This window comes from Acinonyx jubatus, chromosome A3 (genome assembly GCF_027475565.1).
Source record: "Acinonyx jubatus isolate Ajub_Pintada_27869175 chromosome A3, VMU_Ajub_asm_v1.0, whole genome shotgun sequence".
NCBI classification, from domain to species: Eukaryota; Metazoa; Chordata; class Mammalia; order Carnivora; family Felidae; genus Acinonyx; species Acinonyx jubatus.
Window position 1 is genome coordinate 41,048,824 of NC_069388.1, and position 23,223 is coordinate 41,072,046.

Sequence of the window (23,223 nt, forward strand, 5' to 3'; positions counted from 1 at the left end):
AGAAATCAGTGTGGAGCATAAAAGATTTCTTTAAGGGGTGGCTCAGTCGGTTAAGCGTCCAACCTTTGGTTTCAGCTCAGGTGATGATCTCACAGCTTTATGGGTTCACACCCCACATTGGGCTCTGCGATGACAACATGTAGCCTGCTTGAGATTTTCTCCCTCTCTTGCTGCCCCTCCCAACTCGTGTTGTTTCTGTCTCTCTCAAGATAAAAAAATAAAAAAAAAAGATTTAAGATGATTCCTGACCTAGATCAAAGACACATGAAACTGCATCTACTATGACCTTGTACTTCTCAACCATAAGTACTATCTAAAGCCTTTTAATAATGATCTTCAGAAATCAATGTAATTCAAGTGGGCTTTGTTGCTCAACCACAATAGTCATGAACATTCTGGTTAAGCAAAATACTGTCACCAGAATAAAGTTAGGTTCTTTACCTAGTTTAGTGGGAATGCTCATTGAAAATGTTTTCTAAGATGAGGAAAGAGATATAATTAATTTAAAATATGCCTAGAATTTTTTGCTACAATTATGGTTATTTCTATCACTTTGCACAAAGAATGTTGACCTGGCTAAAATAACAGCTACTGTTCCCAATAGCTAAAGAGAGATGGGGGGAAGGGGATGTCCAGTGGAGAAGTGGTTATACTCAACAAGCAAGAAGGAAGGAAATGAGGCAAGCTGAACCCCAAAGACCCACCAGATTTAGGCAGGCTCCAGACCACTGCACTGTTATGCCCCAGGTATCTCAGAAGGTCCCCCTCAAGCATTTGTGAGGAGCTGGTGACAGAGTGACAGCTCTGTTAGGTGACTAGCGAGTCTATGCGTAAACAAAGTGAGGTGAGCTGGAGAAGGCTGGAGGAGCGTCCCGTGGCCGAGGACACCAAACACTGGGGCAGCTTACATAATGACAGGGTCTGAGGTGAAGTCATCTGGAAAATAAGGCTAATTAAAAATAATGGGAAGTTTTTTAAAACCATCAGGAAATGCCACGTAGAACCAGTTTGAAAGACCCAGAAAATGGCTCCAGTGGGGAAAAAAAAGACAGAAGACTGCAAATGTTGGTGAGGAGGGAGAGCACCTGGGCCTCTCACAGAAGGTGAGGGTGTAAATAGTACAACTACTTGGAAGACCTACTTTCAGCATCTGCTAAAGCTGGACATATACCTGCTCTAGGACCCACCAATTCTACTCCTAGGCATACACCCAACAGAGATATCTTACATTCACCAAAAGACATGTTCGAGAAGGTTCGAAACAGCACTATTTCTAACAGCCCAAACCAGGAAACAATCTAAATTCAGAGGACGGAGTGAATAAACAAATTGTGACATAGCCACGCTTATGCAATAATTAAAATACAATTATGTGCAAAATTATAGATAGGTCTTAGAAACATAATGTTGAAAAGTGAATCCAGTTACCAAATACATACATATATACATACATACATACATACATACATTCTGTATGATTCCATACGTATAAAGTTTAAATGAAGGATAAACAAAGCTATGCTCCTAGAAGTAAAGCTAGACATCTCCTTGGATGGAGCGCTGACCGGAAGGGGGCATGGCAGGGACTTGGAGGCGCTGACAACATTGCCTCTTCACCTGATTGCAGGTTATGTCTGTTTGGTCTGTGAAAATCCATCAAGCAGCAAACTTATGATTTGTGTGACATTATGTATGTATGTGATGCATCAATGCCCACACTAAGACAGGCCACAAGGGTATGTTCAAAAAAGAAGAGTAGTCCCCACCCACCTCCCCAAAACATCCAGAAGCAAGGGACTAAAAGCAAGCCCTCGCTGAAGACCCCTGAAGAAAGAGAAACAGGAAAGGATTCCCACACCCAAGAGGCAAGGCCCACAGGGATAATGACATGCAGCCTCCTGAGAAAGAAACTAAGTCCTTGTCGAATAGAAGGAAAGCTTAGAGCTCATCTAGACCAGACTGTGCCATTTATGGCAGAAAAACATGAGACCAAGAGAAAGGGGGTATATTTGGTTCAAGTCACCCAATTAGTGAGGGGCAAATCCAAGTACCAAAACCAGGTCACCTCAGTTAGTAAGACTTAAATAATTATCAAATAGTCAAAATATTTCAAAAGTCTGAATTATGGGACCACCCAGAATGGGAAAGAACCCCAGAGAGGATAAGGCCTTTGTCCATTTCATTCACATGAGAGTCACAGCGAAGAGGCGATGGGATGCACACACCCACAGAAAGGGGACCTCAGAGGGAGGGAGACAGTAGGGTCTTAGAGGAACCTGGAGCGCAGCGGCCAAAGAGGAACTACGCCAAATCACCACTTGACCACTATGTTGCTTTTCTTCATATGCAGCACTCAAAATGACAGTACACTTGACCCTTGAACAACACAGGCTTAAACTGTGTGTTTCCACTTGTATACAGACGGTTTTCAATAAATACAGTACAATACTGTAAAAGTATCGTCTCTTCCTTATTTTTAATAACATTTTCTTTTCTCTAGCCTGCTTCATTGTAAAAATACATTCTATAATACATAAAGCAGACAAAACACGTGCTAATCAACTGTTCATTTAATCGGTAAGGCTTCCAGTCAACAGTTGGCTATGAGTAGTTAAGTTTTGGGGAAGTCAAACTTCATGCACACTTCTGACCGTGCAGGCACCCCAATGCCTGCATTGTTCAACAGGGCAACTATCACACATCAGGATGAAAAAATACCGGTACCCAGGGAAATAACTGTGACTCTCTGCTTAAGAAAAAGACTGACTATACATGGTGCCTGGGTAGCTCAGTCAGTTGAGCGTCCAACTTCGGCTCAGGTCGTGATCTTGAGATTCGTGGGTTCGAGCCCCGCATCGGGCTCCGTGCTGACAGCTCGGAGCCTGGAGCTCCCTTCAGATTCTGTGTCTCCCTCTCTCTCTGCCCCTCCCCGGCTCACACTCTGTCTCTCAAAAATAAGTAAATGTTAAAAAAAAAAAAAAAATTAAAGAAAAAGACTATAGAAAGGGGCCAAGGCAAAAGAGATGAGTAAGCCCAACCTTGGTGGAAAAAAAAAAAACAAAAAAAACCCAGAATCATTATTAAAGAAAGAGCATTTCCAAACACAGAAGAAACCCTGAGCCGTTACTGCAGAGAAAGCAAATCTTGTCTTGACATTTACAGAGATAACAGAGCAGCTGGTACTTAAACAGTGGCCATCATCTATTTTGGTTTTTAAAACACTGAAGAACAACCAAACTCAGGGCAAATATGGGGTCACTTTCTAAAACCACTTTTTTCATCAATCTTTATAATATGAAAAAGCACAAAGACCAGGGTTAGGGGAAAGACCAAACAAAAGCCAGTGCATGTGAATATGAAACAAACTGAGGTCAGTTTTAAATGATCAAGAACTGGGCAGTAGAGTCACGAGCCCAGACCTCAAGACAGGGTTCAAATTCAGATCTCCTCCTCCTTAACTGTGTACCCTCTGGGCCTCAGTTTCCTTGTCTATAAATTGAAAATATATATATATATATGGGGCACCTGGGTGGCTCAGTGAGTTAAGCATCCAACTTCAGCTCAGGTCATGATCTCATGGTTTGTGATTTTGGGCCCTGCATTGGACTCTGTGCTAACAGCTCGGAGCCTAGAGCCTGCTTTGGATTCTGTGTCTCCTCCTCTCTCTTACCCTCCCCTACTCATGCTCTCTCTCTCTCTCTCTCTCACAAAAATAAATAATAAACATTAAATTTTTTTTTAAAGAAAACAAATATGCCATCCTCACGAGACTACTGAATGGAACAAATTAATACATATGACATTTAAAACTGTGGCATGCATGTGGCTCCTGAAAAGAGTCTTAAAATGTGGCTAATGCCGTGGGAAAACTGAACTCGTCATTTTCTTTTCTTTTTTTTTTTTTTAAAACGTTTATCTTTTTTTGAGACAGAGAGAGACAGAGCATGAATGGGGGAGGGTCAGAGAGAGAGGGAGACACAGAATCCGAAACAGGCTCCAGGCTCTGAGCGGTCAGCACAGAGCCCGACACGAGGCTCGAACTCACGGACCGCGAGATCATGACCTGAGCTGAAGTCGGAGACTTAACCGACTGAGCCACCCAGGCGCCCCACTCGTCATTTTCATTTAATTTATTGGTTTAAATTCTTAAACTACACTCAATTGATTTATTGGAAAACTTTTAAATATGTTTGGAACACAGTTAATATGAGAATCTATTTTTCAACTATAAATTTTATAAAATCAAAATACTGATCAAGTGTATCTTATATAAATTAGCATATGAATGGAGATACACTGTAAATGTAAAATTCATGCATGTCAAAGACTCATTAATGAAAGAGCATAAAATATTTCAGTAATAATTTTTATATTGATTATATGTCAAAGTGGTAATTTTTATATATTAGTCTAAATAAGTGTACTATTAAAATTAATGTAAGCTATATCTTTTTATTTCTTTAATGTGGCCATTAGAAAATCTTAAATCCCTACTATGTGGCTTGCATTACATTTCTATTAAACATTGGTGACTTAGAATAACACCTAACACATAGTAAAGAAAGTGTGCAATAAATATTATCTACTATTATTCTTATTAATATTAAATTGCTGGGTGCAAAGTGATTTGGGGGCAAGGGGAGAGGGCTAAGTTTCCCAAAACAATTAAAATACATCGCTACCTCTGGACCCCACCATCTAGCAAAGGAAAACCAGACTGTCCACAACAGCTTTCTAGGACACAAATTATTAAATATCTGGCTGTGAAAAAAGAAGACTTACAGAAAAAAAAATCCACAGAGTGTATTAAAAACCTTTGAAATTCCTTCTACAAAGCTAGAGACATCAGAATTAATTTGTGTTAATCACCCAATTAAACTAAACCCAGATGAAAACAGAAAAAAAAAAAAAACACATTACACAAAGAACCCACATAGACTGAAGGCAAACATCTGCTGTTTGTGGATGAGCGGTTCTGCTCCTGCTGGGTCCAGACCTGATCCGCCAGGACAGGGGGTCTGGCCTTGGTCCCTTGGCCTCACCCAGAATGAGAGCCAGCTGGGCGAGGAACAGGGGATGTTTGGGTCAAGGATTCAAAGGTCATAAAGAATGGGCAGACACATGGAAGAGACAGGCAAGTCGGGACCAACCCTTACCAAGATGAGAGCCAGGAAAAGGGGGCCTGGAGAAAGGATGCACCCGACAAAACAGGTTCAAGAATGTTCACAGAAGCACCAGTCCTAATAACCAAAAGGCTGGACATAATCGCGCAAATGGAGATAGTCAATGGGAGAATGGATAAAAAGAGTGTGGTAGAGTTGCATAATAAAGAAGAAACTCCTGCTAGACAGAGCATGGATGAATCTTACAGGCAATACACTGCAGTAAAGAAGCCAAACACAGAAACCGAACATACCGCATGAATCTGTGTGTATGAAACTCAAGAAGAGGTGACCCTTCCCTGTGTAACAAGCGTCACAACGGGGAAGGCCTCTGCAAGAGGGAGGCAGGAAACATCTGGCTGAAGAGGGCAACAGGGAGCCCCTGGGGAGTAGGAAATTTCTCTATCTTGATCTGGGTGTGGGTTACATGGTGCATACACAGCTCAAAATTGATGAGCTGTCCACTCTAGACGTGCGTTTTACACATGTTCACCGAGTGGCACACTTCGGATCTGCACACTTGGTGTACACTGAACCTAAATTTAAAAAATAAACACTAATGTTTTTCAAAGTCCTGTGAATAAATCACTCCATTTTATGCAAAGTAATCTATTCAGTTGAGATTTCTTTCCAAATGGCATCACACAATGGCTCCAAATGCTTGCATGAGTGCCCAGTGTGGGGATCACAAAACACTGCAGGAAGTTATGTGTGCCATTTCTTTCCAGAAGCCCACACCCATGCAATAACACATCAAGATGTGCTCTAAGGGGTGATCTTCCATATGAGTCCCTGCTCTTGTGAGAAGGCACTGGGCACCTGTTCAAAGTAGAGAGTTTAGGGTGCCATCTCCCACAGTTCTCCGTCCTGGAGTCTGAAGAACCCACAAAATGATCTTTGCAAAAGGTCCACAAGGGATTCTGAGTGGAAACCATTTATACATGGAAAAGCAACTTCTGTGACATGCAGCATAACTGACATTTAAGTTGTTCTGGGTGAGAAACTGGACTTTGCAACTTGAAGAAGTGTCGTAGCAAGTTCTGTTGCTGATCTCAGCCCGATCTGCTAAGAATGCCACGGTAATCGTCACTGTAACGGCAAGGACAAGAAAGGCTTACATATAACACATTAATATAGAGTGTACTGGATCCAGAGGAAAATGACCACCTTTAGTGATGCCTGTGTTGTTAGATTCTTTCAAGGGGAAACCACAGCTATTTGAAACTAACTCCTGTCATCTCTGAGACACAGACAGCTTGCTGGGGAAAGCTGTTTCTGGCTGGCAAAGCTGGTGCTATAGAGTGTATTACATGACATATTAGAAACATATAGCTGTTTCCACCCTCTGCAAGTAACAGAATATCCTGGTAATAAATATCTACATGCCACCTAGGTCCATGTTTCTTTTCCAGTAGAGATGCCCACTTGCTAATTACACTGTCTTACAGATACATACTTCTTAAAACCATCACTTTTGCTAAAAAGAAAAAAACACAAAAACCTTGGGGCTCTGCTGCCTGGAGTTAAGAGAAACTGCTGTCATCCTTAAATAATGCAAAGGCAAAATCAAGCAGGATGCTAAGGAAAAGTAATCTCCTAAAACCTGCTGTTGTGTTACAAATGGAGGGGCAAATCCAGCACACCGCTCATAGTAACTGTTGCTAGGTAGACTGGGCTGGGAAACATCACGCTAAAGGGGTCAACTGGAAATTAAGCTAAATTCAAAACTACATATGAAAAGCTGGAGAGGAGAACACACCCACACCGAGGGTTCATTTGAAATAACGTGATCAATCAAAGGGAGAAGAGGAAAATGCATTTCAACACACGGAATTCACTGTGTGCCATCTTTCAATTCTAAGACCAAAAAAAAGACAGGTTTCTCTCCTATGACATATTCACACCACAGTACAGATACGCAGCAGGCCCTTTCACATAATTTTTCAGCTGAATATAGGACTTCTGAATCATAAAGAAAGTATTCGAAAACATTTTCTACTAAGAAATAAAAGCATGTTTCAAAAACTTGCACCTCCTGTTCACAATGAAGATACTTCACACTCCAGTAAGTGACCAGGTTCTATGTCTGTGAAAAACGTGGTGGCATCACTAAGATTCACCCTCTCCCCCCACTACACAGTGCACAGCATCTGTGGCCAATGGTCTTGACCTCACCCCCAGCTCCAAAGGTGGGCCCTGGTTCATCTCAACTCATCAGGGTCACGCCTTTCCTTGATTTAGACAACCCAAGCCAAGGCCAGTCAGCACACGGTATCTCCTCGGCCCCAACAACTGGTTTAGAAATGCACCAATCTGTACAAAGCTCGGAATTCTGTCAGGCACTCTGAAACCCAGACACTTTGAAACTTAGATGGTACGGTAGGTAGATACAAAAGTAACTGCTGCTCTCGCTTTGCCATTCCAAGAACAGAACACACGAAGATGAAGTCAATACAACAAAAAGGCAAAACCAAGAAGAATCCCAGAGAACCAGAGCCCTGATTAAACCATGCCTAAATCCCATGCTACCTCCAGACCATTACTCTTCTCTGAGCTTTACCACTTAAGCAAGTTTGGAATTGGATTTTCTGTTACTTGAAATAAACAAACATAAAATGCTATACCATAAAGTATCTTAGAATTAATGCCACATTGGAGCATGAAATTATATACTTTTGAAAGCTTCTATATACATAATTTTTTTTTCTGCCCAATTGGCAAGATACACACTACTTACTGGCAACCGAGTTTTATGTAAAAGAGGATGGACTCCCAGAAAACCAAACAAAAAACAGTTAACGTTACTGTAATGCCTACAGCGCTAACTATGTGCTGGATGCCACACTAAACTTCCTACATGTGCTCATCTGTCACTTTACGTGACAGGTACAACTCTTGTCTGCATCTTGTGGTGAGGTTTTGAGAAACAGAGAGGTCAATGGGACCCAGGTCAGAAGGGTGTACAGGCAGAGTTCTCTAGGTGAAGCAGGCAAGAGTCATCTCCTCACTCCACGCCCACCCCCTGCCCCCAGCACACCTTCCTCTCAAACTCACAACTGCTAGAACTCATCCAAGGTGAGTTAGATGTGCTCCGGGGTGACACGAACAATAAACGGATCTGTACCATGAAATGGTCGCTTTTTAAGACTCCCCGCCAATGAAACCAAGTGCCTACACTTTAGCACACCCAGTGAGTTCAGATGTACATAAAGCATACTTTCATATGACCAGGCAATCTTTTCCTCCCTGACCGTGGCAATAAATATGCAGTAAGAGCCCGTCAACGCACATGCCTCGCTGCAAAAGATCAGAAGGAAAATCCCCTATGTATTCAAAATAATTTATCGCATGGTTCCAACATTTAACAGTGTGCATTTGACTTATTTCTGAGCCTTGTGCTCCAGAAACGTTACTCAAAAGTAAGAACCAACATACACTTGCATTGCCTTTATTTACGAGCAGTTCCTTCAGGCTGAAAACTGCCGCAGAAAATATGGGAGCCCTGGCATTATTAACAACATCAGAGCTGGTTCTGTAAATCGCCCGCTTAGCCTCTGACCCCGCCAAGTTCTTCAGTCAACCTCCAGTGCTGTAGCGTTGACAGTGGTCCCCCCAATTCATTATTGAGTCCAAGTTTTAGAGAACAATAACTTTATTACTCTGCCCTTTGTCAAAAAGCAGTTGCAAAGAGCAAAACTTTAGAAAAGGGAGAACACACCGTTTGATGGAAATTAACAGCCAGTGTCAACTTTCATGAGAAGTTGACAAATTAACAACTACATACTATGTCAAGTGCAATCACATCATTTTTCTCTTGCTTCAAATCAAGAAAGAGCCAATGAGATAGTATGTGTGAATGCACTAAAAAAGAGAAAGGGCTTTGCACATGGGGCTTTGTAGATGACTTCTGTTCAAACAGACACAAAGTCATCCACATTAGTCTGCAGATTAAAGTGAGGAAACAAAGAAGTTCTTATGACACTCTCTCAATTCATCTATATTGCAACCCCTATCCCAAATCCTCTCTTTTCCGTACCGTCCTCTATAGAATGACAAGAATACACACTCACACACAAAAACGCAGCTGCAAATCACTGAGGCTGGTTGGTAAGGCAACGGGTCACAGAGAATAGAGAAAAAGATTCTTGTGGTCAGTTGTTTTGCAAAAATGGAAGAAATCACTGCTCACCCTGTACCCATGCCATTGGGTAACTCCCTCACACCTCACCCTGGTTTTCGCCGTATGAGTAGCTCTGGCCAAGGAGACATTATCAAATGAAGTACAAGTGAGGGCTGAAAAATGCTTGGACATTGGGGTTCATCCTCCCTCAAGACCACCATATAAATGAGCCCGAGGATTAGAGACACATGACCAGATCATCCACAGTGGACACCAAGCCAACCACCACCCATGTGAGTGAAGCCATTCTGGACTGTCCTGGGAATCCGCTGAGCCAGCCTGTACCACAAAATCATGGGAAATAGTAAGTCTGTTAAAACCACTAGGCTTAAGGGCAGAATGTTATACACCAAAAATCTTCAAACGTGTCCTGAAACATTCTCAGAAATGGGAGAACACAGTTAATTGAGTTCAACCGTTATTTGCTGAACACTTCCTACTTTTAAAACATTAGTACATAAAGCACTAGAATTTATGAGAGATACAAAAGCTAGTGATCATGTTCCCTGACCTCAAAGAGTTTACCACCTAACAGAAAGAATGGTGGGCATAATTTATTAACTCATTCGTAAACAACTTTTCTAGTAACGTACCCCATAGGGGCCTTTCTAGCTGTCCATTCAGTGCTCAGACCTGCTCTGAACAGCAAACAAAACAGAAGCTGTACCCTCATGGAGTTTCCACCCTAATGGATGTCAATTTTAAAAAGGCTTTCTATGCCTCTGGGGCTTTTCAAAGCGCTATACAGACAGACATTTTAATGCGCTTAGTATAAATTATCTTTTTAAGTATATTTAATTAATAAAATACCAGAACTGAAAAAGTAAGACATGTAGTTTACATAATCTGAGACCTCAAATATCAAACAATCAGAGGAGTGGACTATATTGTTGTGTTAATAAATCTATTTTTAAAGGAGAAGAGAAGAGGACCAGGTTATGGAATGTTTACAGAAGAATGTCCAATTTGGGGGAAAAGCCTTCTAGCACTAGGATGCAATGATCTCCATGAGGGCAGGGATTTTTTTGCTTTGTTCGTGAGGTATACCCAGTGCCTCAAACTATGTCTGATACAGAAGATGCTCTCAATAAACATACATTTAATGAATGAGGGAGGGTGAGAGAAGATGGACAGGAATGGATGAATGGACGAATGGGTGGTGGGTAGATGGACAGGAGGGATACAATGAGGGAAGCTGGGGAGGCCCCTAGAGGGAGAATATTTTTTTAATTCAGTGTACCACTAGCAATTTCTTTATCAACATAGGCAGCAGTCCTATTTTATTAGGATATTGGTATGCCAACAAAAAACAAAAACAAAAAGCTCACCACCTTTTATCCCTTCTTTACCAAAAAGTTTTCAAAAGTTTGAAAATAAAGTTTTTAAAACTCAGAAAAAAAATGAAACTCACAAGGCAGTTACTGAGATCGTAAAGGCATGACCTGCACGTGGGCAGCATGAATGAGCAGGTGCTGAGCTGGGCTCACTCTCTTTTCACAATGAAAACCAAAGGGGAAAGAGCACTGACTTCTAAAATTCCTGCTGCAGCCAATCTCTGCTTGAATGGATACTTGGAAATTCAATGTATTATCTTCACGTAGCCAAATGAGCTCTAGAGACAACAGTCTGTATTTTTATATGCTACTACAAACTATAAGCAATATGTGAGACTGTCGGAGGTCAGAATTTTGAACCATCAAATGCCCACACAGTTGCTAATAAGGAAGGTGACCCGTGGTTGAAAAGAGCTGTCTCCTCCTTAACCCAAAATCTGGGCAAAATCAATGTCCATAAATAAAATTCTATCCTAGAGCTACTACCCCCAGGTTCAGTTCTTGTACCAAGAAGAGGTCAAGATTAACTGCATCTAAAGGAGGCAAAGGCCACAAAAAGTGTCATCTCTCCCATGATTTCTTTGTAGGTTTTCTGGAAACCAGAGGATTCAGTGCCCTGGGCAGCAGAAATCCAAAGGCCTGCCACACGTCTGCTGAGCAACGGCCCCAGTTATTAGGGCTGTTTCCAAACTCATTACCCTCCCCAGTACACGTTTGCTCCACGAAATGGAAAACAGCAGACAGCCCAGGCAAAAAAAAAAAAAATCTTTTATAGGTTGCCATAATCTTCCAGAGACAAAAGTTCAGTTGACTGATTCCATCATAAAACAGAAATAAGTTGGTTTAAAGTAGGCCTATCCATGAAACTTAAGCTCAGAAAATCTTAAACCAAGAAAGGATTCTAATTTCATTTTACTCTATTTCTTATTACTCAAAACATTGTGAAAAAGTAAAACATTTTCTTCCATCAAAGTGTTAGCCAGCCCTGCCATACTCCTGCTCTTCTCTTCCTCAGGGATGGAAAATTAAGACCCAGCACAATTTAAACTTAAATTATTTGCATATGGATCCCACTGTCACATAGATTCAAATATGCTCCATCCTCCAAATTCAATTCAACAAACATTGTTTACTGTGTGTAAGGAACAAAACAAAACAAAACAAAACAAAAAACTCCATGGGGCGCCTGAGAGGCTCAGTTGATAAAGCGGCTGACTCTTGATTTCAGCTCAGGTTGTGATCTCACAGTTAATGGGTTCGAGCCCTGAGTCAGGCTCTGCACTGATGGCATGGAACCTGCTTGGGATTCTCGCTCTCCCTCCCTCTCTGCCCCTCCCCCATTCACTTGTTCTCTCTCTCTCAAAAATAAACATTTAAAAAAATTTTTTTTAAGAAAAAAATCTGTATGATTAATGTCTGGGGTGGGGGTGGGGGTAGGGGGATAAAAACACAAAAAAACAACTTTCATGGAACTTATATAAGTAGCTCACTTATCAAGGACAAGTCTCTCCAACTAAGCAGCCTGCTTCCTCCCCGACCTACACTTGTGCCAAGTCACAGTCAGACGTTCTGTGCTGGACAATAAAACACAAAAGCAAGTCAGACGCTGAAGTAATCGAAGAATATGCTTTCAGTAAGGAGGAGACCCTAGTTTTTTTAAAAAATGAGAAGAGTAGCCAAGGCTGGAGGGATGCAAACAGAGAGCCCCCTCGGGGCCGCAGGCCGAACTTCATCATTAGGCTCTGGACAAACCCCACAGAGTAGCGCTCCCTTCTGCCACACCATCTGTCAGACACTTGAGAGCTCTATGTTGCAGTCCAAACTGACTGTGCTTTATCTCGAAGCACAGAACTCAAGGAGTTATCTGGAAGTCAGATAACACCTTTGAGCATTTTTTTTCATCCGTTTATAAAATGCTGGAACAGAGAAACCAAAACGGGTACAGAGCAGACACACCAAAGAGGTATGTGAAGGGGTCGGGTGAGGGGGAAGAAGGTGGAAATGGAGAACGCATTCGGGGACTCATTACTTGAAAAAATTCATCAACAACAAAACATACGGGATTTATAAAAAGCCACGCCAAAAGGCCCCCAGGAGGCGCATCAAGTAGCCACTTTATAAACCACTTCAAACAGTAAGCAGTCAGCACAATATGGAAGCTATGCAAAAAGGGAACGATACACCAAGGCCTCAGGAACGCATTGATCCCAAGGCTTGTAGATGCTGGATTTATCACAACATTAAGTTCCAAGACCCAAGAGAGTTATCACGGTTTAGCACAAATTCAGCCAGGATGAAAAACACACCGGGGCAGTATTCGAAGAGACTAGAAAGATCAAAAAGAGAAGAGTCAACCCAGATTCTCAGGAGCTGGCACAGCACGTCAAGAGACTGAGATGTGGGACTGACTCTGCTATCAGACCAGGTTGAACCATGGAACAGAAGCTGCTTCAGTGCTTACATCCCAGGGGCTTTAAAACAGAGAATTGGTTACTTGGCTGAAGGAGGAGCTGGGAAGCCACTGGGGATGGTAAGGCCACCCAGAAACTGACACCAGCAGGAACCAGCATCACCCCTGGGCAGGAGGGACACAGGGGCAAGGCCAGGGCTGGGCCACACGAATGCTACAAGAAGCCTGAGGGGGAGACGTCTGCTTTCTCGCTCCAATCTCCAGGGGAGTCCCCCAGGAGCCTGAGAAAGGGTAGCCCCCAGGGGCCAGCCCCCCCCATGACTATGACCCAAGGCAGGGCCGGAGAAGTAGGGAAAGGGATCCGACGGCAAAAAAGCCCAAGACTGCTCCCCACCTTTCCTCAAACTGTATGGTGCAGACCTGCCACCCGGGCACCTTAGATTCTGACTTAGCTCATCTGCAGTGGAGCCTGAGGGCCAGCGATGCAGATGGTGCTGGTCCAGGAGCCCCAGTCTGGCGAATATCTAACTGATTCACATGAAAGGCTGGACCATAATCCAAAGGAACACAGCCACATTCCTTCTAAGGATAAAAACACACCCTCATGTATAAGCCTTTCAAAGAAGAACGAGGAACATAAGGCACAGGTAGGAACAAGACCAGTGCCCGCACAACACTCCGTGTTACTTCTTCCCCCAGACTGTCAGATTTGTGTGCTTCAAGGTTATGGCTGAATTGGGTCCCCCTAAAATTCAGCTACTGAAGTCCTCATCCACAGTACCTCAGAACATAACTGTATTTGGAGACGGGGCCTTTATGTAATGACACTAAAATGAAGCAGTTAGGGTGTAATATGACTGACGTCCTCGTAAAAAGAGAAGACTGGGACACACACAGTATGAGCAGCCGTGCAGGCAGGCACACTGAGAAAAGACCACATGAGGACACACGCCAAGAAGAGAGGCCTCGGGAGGAACCAACCCTGCCGTCACCTTCATCCTGGACTTGAGGCCTCCAGAGCTGTGAGCAGATAAAGTTCTGCTGTTTAAGCCCCCTGGTCTGTGATATTTCGTATGACAGCCTAGAGGGTTAATATAAAAGTCTTGGTTTGGGTTTTTGCTTCTTGATACTACTTTAATGAGGTTAAGTTTTCGCTGCTTGCCTGCCCAGTGAGAGGCAGAGTTCCAGAAGCTGGCTTACAGAATAATAGAGACAGTCCTAACCCAGACCCTGCTCCTATTTAGGGGGAGAAACCAAGGCCACCAACCTCAGATGATGATGGATGCTGTGACAGAGGCAAAGCCAAATGCTCTAAAGGCCCAAGGAGAACAAAATCATTCCAACTGGGAGGTGGGGTGGAAGTATGAGCAGGGACAGAGCTTCCACAGGGATTCTGATGGGTCCAGAAAGCGGAAACATCTGGAATGCTGGAGCAACACAGGCAAAGGCCAAGAGTCACCAAGAGACCCGATGCGCAGGTGTGCGGGGACCAGCAAGACGTCTGGCAGGGCGGGTGCGATGGCGGGGGCCCAGGGGCAGGGAGAGCTGTCAAAGTAAACAGAGAACTAAGGAGCTCACTACCTCTGGGAGTCTGAACTCTAATTTGCAGAAAATGAAGATTAATGAAATAAGGAAGGCAGGTTAAGGGCAAGAGAGTGGATATGCAGAGTCCATTGTGAAGGATAGTAAAACTCTCATTATCTAACTGCCTAAGAACAGCCTCCTCAAGATTACCATACTTTCTACCTTCATTAGCCACTTCCAAAAGAACTCTTAGAACTTTATTATCTCTTCCCCTGTTAACCTGGATCTAGGGAACAGGTTGCCATCCACCATGATATCCAAGCTAGGAACCAGAGTATGTGATGGTTGTGGGTAAGTGTCACAACCCAGTGAGTCAGAAAGAGAACTGAAGCCTGAGATCCAAGTTCCGCAGATCGAAGCCTGAGGCTCCGTCACTGCCACCACGGTGCCACCAGTCTGGCTGCAAATAGCCATCACCCTTTGTCAGAGCATGAATCTGGCTAGCAGCCTTCTGCTCTCCCTCCACCCCCACTCAGGAGGACCTTGGATCCCTCATCCAGAGCAAGGGAAGCAACAGGCCCAATGAAAAGAAAGGAACAAAGTTACTCCTTGGCTTGTGAGCATCCAGGATCCCAGCCTCTAGTGATTTCCAGGGAAATTAAGGAACTTCCAAGCGTAATTCACATGAATCTGACTTTAAGAGACCTTTGCCTTGTACACTGACTGAGAGTCCCACCCCTGCAGGAAAGGGGGCTCTCATTTACTCCCAAAGCACCTCCATGTGGTGTATGCCAATGAACTAATCTCGGGTCTCATCACTGACTGAGGAGATGCAAGCATACAGCACCGGCATCTCAACGCCAACAAAAACCAATGTGATGCCTGACGTGCCCCTCTCCTTAGTCCTCTCTTCAAGCAATAGCCATGTGGCTCCTCTGAAATGACTCGCCGATAAACTTGGACAAGAAAAAGAAACAAGGCAGACAGGCGTGGCACCAACAAACACTGAATCAGCCCTGGTCTCTCCCTTTATCCCCTGGATGTTATAACTTTCATCTGCCTGTTCCCCAAAGGACTCTCCTTGGATGTTCAGAATTGGGGTTTGGAAAGGATGATAACAGGGAAACTGGCAGAGTCAACAGTTGGGTCTTGACAGTGAACATAATCCTGGGAACCTACTGGTTCACTGGGCCTGTCTCTACAAAATGTGCTAATTCGGTATAAGAGCAAGTTCCCACAGTTTAGCACAGGCATGTGCAGACTGAACTACTGATCTGAAAGCACGTTTGCATTTACACCCTGGCACCGCCTTATTGTGAGTAAAATATCCTTCTTTCCCCTTTGCTTTTTAGTTCAGTCAAGTGACTTGCTTTGGTCAATGTGATGCTAGCGAGCACGGCGCAAGCAGAAGCCTGAAACACACCTGCATGACTCGGCATGCCCGCCTGTACCTTGGCCAAGACCATGAGAAGAGCACGCCCCAGAAAACCAGCTGGTCCAAGAGGATGAGGGACATGTGGGGCAGACCCGGAACCCACCGACAGCCTGGAGCCAAGCCCAGCCAACTCCCAGCCAACCCCCAGCCAACCTGCACACGCGTGAGAGAAAACGTGGTTTTAAGCCACTGGGTTGGGGTGGGTTCTCTGCAGCATTATTAGAGCAATAGCTGATAAAGAACCGTCTGACAACAGAAATAGGGGAAAGGATTACACAGGTTACCGCACAGATACAAACTCATCGAATAACACTCATTTTCCTCATCAATTTCCAAAGAATGCTTTCAAAAACAGCGTTTGAGTAGCCGCCTTCTTTCCTTCACCTCAGCCCTCAGGCACCGTCTTCCAGTAAGAGAGGAAGACCGCCCCTAAAACAGCAAATATAAGCAGAAAATGACTACAGATTTAAAACACAAATACCAGCAGAGAAATCTAAAATGGGCTTGCAAGAGCGAGAGACCATTTGAAATTTGAAATAAAATTAGCCAAATAAAATTTGAAATATCATTAGCCTTTCTCATAATCTTTGACACCTAGCACACAACACATTTCCATTCTTCTCATCTGAATAGTTATAAAAAAATAAAAATAAAGATTTATGAATAATAGAATTGGAATTGGAGGAGAACTTAGCCTCAGGGCCCAAAAATCACCTTATGAAAAGGCGCACTGCCTCCTGTGCTAACAGATACTACATGCGCTAATGACTTTTCAAAGAGCTATCTCGTTTCTCTGTTCCTTAAACGGAACAGATTTCCGTCTTCTCTCTTTGCAAATTTACTGAGGTGAGTGTACATCGCGTCATGAAAGGTCAAACGACGTGGGCTTCCCAGGCAGGGGCTGTGGCACTGCTCCTCAGAGCTGATGCAGCTACAGGATGAAAACTACCCATGTCTTGGGGGTGCTTGCTCCACACCAGACTATGGTACTTGCAAATGCAAGTGAGGTCTTTTGCTCAGTCTCCTGAACAAAAATCTATTGACAAGGGAAATGCTGAAGAAGTACTTCAAAATAATATGACACTATCATCAGAATCAGGAGGCTCCCCTCCAGAAACCCTTACCTTCTGTAACGGGAAACATCATCTCTCAGACCATCACAACCCACCCCCACTGAGAAGCACAGCTCAACCTCCCACCTTGTGAGAAAGTCTTTTTAAGCCTCAAAGCAGGCCAAGCTGCCTAAATGGCACGTGGAGAACTTTACAGCATATGCTGCTGACCTCTTTCAGAGCTGTCAGGCACAGAACTACATGGCTGACCCAGGCCTTCAAGAGTTTGCCCCCGTGAAACGGTTAAGTGGGTGCCCCATTTTTCATATATAGGGTAGGGTTCTGCCAAGACATGCAGCTAAACCTGGTCTCTCCAGCCTTACCTATGGTACAGGACATTTCACTTTTTCCAGAATACTTTGTCTGAATAGGCCTCAAAAACAAACCCAGGATTCAGTGGTCTCTGAATCCCGCTCCCTCACGTGTGAAGTCAGACACTATCAAAGCTTATATTCCGGTCCGAACCTCAAATGTCGTTGAGGTATTGACCCTCAATAGAGGACTCAGGTTTTCTGCCAACTCGGCAATAGCCGGAAACACGAAGAAGCGTGTATTTTGAAGCACAGAAAATGAAAATTGGAGGCCACTGGTGACATCCTTTCACAATTAGCATCACCAAACATGCAGACCATCTCTGTCTAGCCCTTGAGACACACACAAAAAAATTCCAATAGGAAATTACTAGTTTCGTAATCTGAAATCTAGCCATGCTATGCACACACATTCTACAATACTGACACAAGACTTTTTTTTATCCCCCCCCCCCCATTTAACCTATCACTTTTACATTGGGTTTAACAAAAGCAGGAAAGCAAAGTGGATGCCCTTGAATACTAAGTGGAGTTTAATATGTGCTGAATCAAAAATGGAAAAACTCCAGCAAGTAAAAACAAACACCTTACATATCAGCAACCCCTCTGCATGTGAAAATACACACCTTTAATGTCTCATAGCTCTATTTCCTGTTTCCATTTCTTCAAAATTAAACCAGAACCCAAATCCCCCAAAAGTCACTGGTCTTACCTTAAGCAAAGCATGTAGTAGCCATATATCAGGTAGAAGGGAAAAAAAAGTTTTATCTATTTAAGCCAAGATAGTAAGATTAAGGCACCATATTACAGTCCTTACTTTCAAAATATTTTGGGTTTCATTCCACTTATTTGTCCATTCCTTGGTCAATTCTTGAACCTAAAAGGAAAAGTACACATGTGTGATTGCTTCATTATCCATTATTGTGGTTTTCTTCTAGAAAGTTTCTAAACTCTTATAGCTTATGGAAGGATGTATGATATATATCTTTAATTACATAGTAATTTTGATCCCTGAAAGAACTATCACCAAATATAGATCAAATAAGCTGATCTCATTCTACAACCTACATTGTAGCAAAGGAAAGAACAGGAAAAAAAAAAAAATTGTCAAGTTGCCTAGAGTTTTACAACAGTCTTTTTCATGGTATACTTAAGTAAAAGCTGCTTCCTTGGATATTAACTAAAAATTACAAGTTCAAGAATGGGAGTGTCCCATTAAATGGGTTAATTTTTCCCGATTATACACTAGGTCCTAAAAAAATAGTGATTTGCTTTTCTTTCTAATTAGATGGGGTGATTAAATCACCTTGGATGCTGCAGTTTTCTTTAAGAGATAATCTGCTGCTTTAGCTAATTAATGGGACTTATAAATCTCATTCTATCTTAAAAAAGAAAAAAGGTAGCTCTTTAACTAACTCTTTTAGTAAAAGCAAAAATCTTTTGATAAAAATCAGCTTCTTTCCAGTCTGCTGTAACGTAGGGGAGAAAATATCCCCCCAGTTGTTGAACACAGCACAGTTGGAAACCGCTCCTCAAGTCTAATAAAAATGTTTTGCTGGTTCCATAAAACTTTGTAAATGGTCCTAGTAAGTAATTCATTAAGAAGCAAACAGTGATATTAGATTGAGAGGTAGGGAAAAAAAAAAAAAAATGTGTCCTGTAAAAATGAATATCCCTGAAGCTAAAACAGAGTGACTCCCCCCAGGGACGGGGTAGGATTGGACAGACAGATGACACTCGTCCTTTCGAAGCCTTCCTCCTTCCCTACTTTAGCAGTTCTGCCACTTCTCCGCTCCCATCCCATCTGAACGTACTGCTCTTGCAGCCGAGACATTAGCTTATTTAACCAGGCCAAAGTGCATGCCGGGAATACACCTGCTTGCACTCTCACTGCCAACAGCAAGACAACCCCCACACACCACTGAGTATATAGCAACTGGAAGAGGCGCTCATGTCAGACACCTCCCCGACAGAAAGCCTTTGTTACTGACAAGTGGGGAAACCGAAGGGACGGCTTACGAGAGAGGAAAACCAAACCACACCTAACCCACCTATACTCAATTGTTCGGCAGTCATTCATTTTACTCCATGTAGCCCAAATAGGGCTGACTAAGTTAAAAGAATACCGCTTCATTTTCACTAGTTATTAAAATCAAAATCAATCATCTTCTTGGTTAAAACCACATAAATGAAAGAAACAGGACCGACCCTCTCTAGTTTTGCTTTTTGTGTGTTTTTAACGGTTTGCAAAGACTGTCCTGAGCTGTCTGGAACTGCACATTCACTCCAGTCTTTCGTCTCATCCCTTGAGTGATGGCAACTTCAGGCTCTAACCATGGCAGTTAAAGCCACCTGGCTATCAGGGCGTGTTTTGGAAAAGCTTTCAGAGAGGCAATGTTCCGAGAGGGAATGTTCTGCCTTTTCTCCCTACAGAAGAAGGAAGGACTGGTATATTGAATTTACCAATTTATAATCATCGGTTCACAGATTCTCACTGGCAATTTATCGGACAAACACGGCATTCAATAATAAATGCTTCTGCATTTCACCAAAAGGTGTGTTCTCCCTGAAGAAATGACAAGCCAATCAATCCTTTTCCAATTCAATCAAACCATTCTAGCTTTAAACAAATGGTTAAGTATGCCTTGGGTTTATTTTACTATGGATTTTAAAGCAAATAATCTTCATTTACAAAATAGACCAATGTGTGATACCACCTCTAGCAAATGACCAGGTGATAAGATTTATAGCTAAACAGACAGCAAACGATTGTAAAAGGTCAGCAGAAAACTAGATTAAAACCTAGAAATTGTTATGAACGAGATACGTAGTCATTTCTGTCACAGCATGTGTAATGCATTCAAATTAAGATGTTTATTGCTTTCTATTAACTTGCTAGGTATTCCTGAAAACTATTATTAAGAAACAATATAAGACTATATCCATTTCGAAGCACTCAAAATTAGAATTTGAAGCACTAAAATACAAAATTTCATCAGAAAAATAGGGAGTAAGAAACTAATGTTTTTACTCATGCTATTGTCAGCAAATTCATCAGCATAATTACCCAGGGAAGTGTCAACAAGTTCCTAACTACAAGCCAATTTATATTTTCAGTATTGTGTACTCTTCAAAAAGCTTTACCAATAGAATCCAATTTTCTTTCTCAATCTGCTGTAACCATTCAGCACAGTGAACAAAATCCAACCCAAAAAATGTTCTCAGTGCCTGTTTGTCTTTCACAGACGACTCTTTTTTTAAAAAACAAAAATAGTACAGAACCAGGTCAGCCATGAAACTGGCTTTCAGAAAGAGCCAGCAAACCAGCACTCAACGTCAGCCCACAACATCTCCAGAGCCACTCTCTCTCTGGTCACTCACTGCCACTCCCTCTCCCTGCTTCAGCTCTCCCTAGCTTAAGGGAAACTAAGCATCCACGTGGAGTATTCAGAGATTCCCCCAGGGCTGCACTTCCCACTGGAAACAAAGTAAAGGGATGACAAAAAGACTAAACAGTGGTCATTCTTCAGCTACGGTTAAGCTGTGGGGACCACCGCTGTCTCATGAATGTTGAACATGGCCTCCCTCGACTCGGGGCTCCTGTGTGCTCTGAAGTACCGAGCAGCCTCCCGGCCTGCGTGTGAATTTCAGTTGCAGTAACCATCATGTACCAGACAAATCCCATTTAATAAGTCACAGAGGACACGATGAGATACACCAAGAGTCAACCATTGTGCTTCTTTAAAAATGGGGTGAGGCAGAGGGAGGGTTCAGTGAAATGAAGAAGGAAAATGAGTTTAAACAGCAAGTATTAAAAAGCGTGCACTTAAAATAACAGTGAAAAGATTTTTAAAAAATAACGAGTCAGGCATCACTTACTCTTGCTTCATTCTGCTGAAGTTTTTCCTCCATACTTAAGGCTGTGGGGGAGTCTAAGAGGGCAATCTACAATTTAAGCCATAAAAGAGAAAAGTAATCAGTAAACAGCAATAATCTACAGGAAGGATTTGTCCATGATTAATAAATTATCAAAAAGAGCCAAATAACTATTAAGCAAAGGTGAAAAGTACTGTCCCACAACCACCCCAAAAGTGTCAGTCATCACTGAGTCTTTAATTAATGGGGTACATATCTCATAATATTCAAAACCATAGCATCCTAGCAAACCCACATTTGCAATACAAATCAGTAAAGCAAAGGAAAAAGACAAACATGTTACATACTGACATTTTACCAAAACCAAACACGGTCTAAATCCCTAAATCTGAAAGAATTCATCTGTTCTGAATACGCACAATGTACAAAATTCAAAAAGAAGCATAAGTCTTGCTCAATCACAGGCTTCTGAGAATTATACATGTTGATACATGCAAATGAAATTTAGTTTCACTGCTGGATTATACTCCATGTGTGGTATGGCTACCCATTTCTTTATGCGCGTTGCAAAGGTATAAAGATTGACACGTGAATGACAAACACCAAAATCTGGTTGGAACTGGGACAAGACACAGAAGGGGAAGCACAGGGAGCCAGGTAGGACACAGAGGGGCTCTGACTGTATTCGGAACTCATAATCTGAGAGGTAGGGACATAGTGCTCCCTAGGATGTCATCAGAAATAAAAGAAAGGGGTCATATAAAAGGCACAGCATGTGGAGGGGGTGGGGGTGTGAGGACTTCTGGGTGGCTCAGTTGGTTAAACATCCCACTGTGGCTCAGGTCATGATCTCGCAGTTTGTGAGTTCGAGCCCCGCATCAGGCTCTGGGCTGACAGCCTGGAGCCTGGAGCCTCCTTCAGATTCTGTGTCTCCCTCTCTCTCTCTCTCTCTCTCTCCCCATCTCCCACTTGTGCTCTGGCTCTCTCTCAAAAATAAATAAACATTAAAAAAAAACTTTCAAAGATACAGCAGAGGGGACATAGTCAATGATATTTTAATAGCGTTGTGTGGTGACAGACGGTAGCTACACTTGTGAGCAGAACATCACAAGATGTTGAATCACTATGCTGTACACCTGAAACTGTGCATCAGCTATACTCAAGTAAAAAATTTAAAAAACAAAAAATAGAGAGGGTCTTCCTCCCTCCCCATCCACAGGCAACCACTTTTTCCCAATATGCTGTGTAAACCTGAAGTCATTCTGGTCATATGCACACATATTTTTGTTGTTTTTTAAACAGCACAAACACTAGCAGAACACTATTCTGAACACTGCCATTTTCGCTCAACAATATATTCTGGAGAAAATTCAGTACAAATAAAACCACTTCGTTCTTTTTAACAATTCCAATTCACCATACAGTATTCCATATATGTATACATATATATATACATATATGTATACGTTATTTGAATATTCAAACCATATATCCATATGTATGAATATTCCATAATTTATGTCAGCACTTTCCTAGTAATGGAAATGCAGGGTTTCTTTCTAATCTTCTGTTTTACCAGCAATGCTACAAACAGCAATCCTATACCACGGTCTACCATGTACATAGGTGTATCGATAAATTCCTCCAAAGGAATTTGTGAGTCATTTATATGTATGGTTTTTTTTTTTAACTGCCAACTCCTCCTCCTCAGAGACTGTAGCATTTTTTTTCATTATTATTTACATTTCAATTTCTATTCAAATGAATGCAACAGCCATAAGTGGTCTTCGTTGGCTCAGTTAAACTTTCAGGCTGACAAGATTACCATGGGCCACACTCCACATGGACAGGACAGCAAGGTCCTCATGAAGTCTCTGTA

General features: G+C 42.4%; 1 protein-coding gene across 6 annotated transcripts in view; it reads right to left on the bottom strand.

Moving 5' to 3' along the window:
- Positions 1 to 23,223, bottom strand: part of KIF16B (kinesin family member 16B) — a 287,157-nt gene that overhangs the window by 201,981 nt on the left and 61,953 nt on the right. For all 6 annotated transcript variants that reach the window (XM_053200271.1, XM_027069539.2, XM_053200272.1 and 3 more), the window contains exons 11-12: positions 21,348 to 21,413; positions 18,286 to 18,345 (exon numbers count right to left, since the gene is read on the bottom strand). In XM_053200271.1, the coding sequence (XP_053056246.1) occupies positions 18,286 to 18,345; positions 21,348 to 21,413 (126 nt within the window). The remainder of the gene's footprint in view (positions 1 to 18,285; positions 18,346 to 21,347; positions 21,414 to 23,223) is intronic.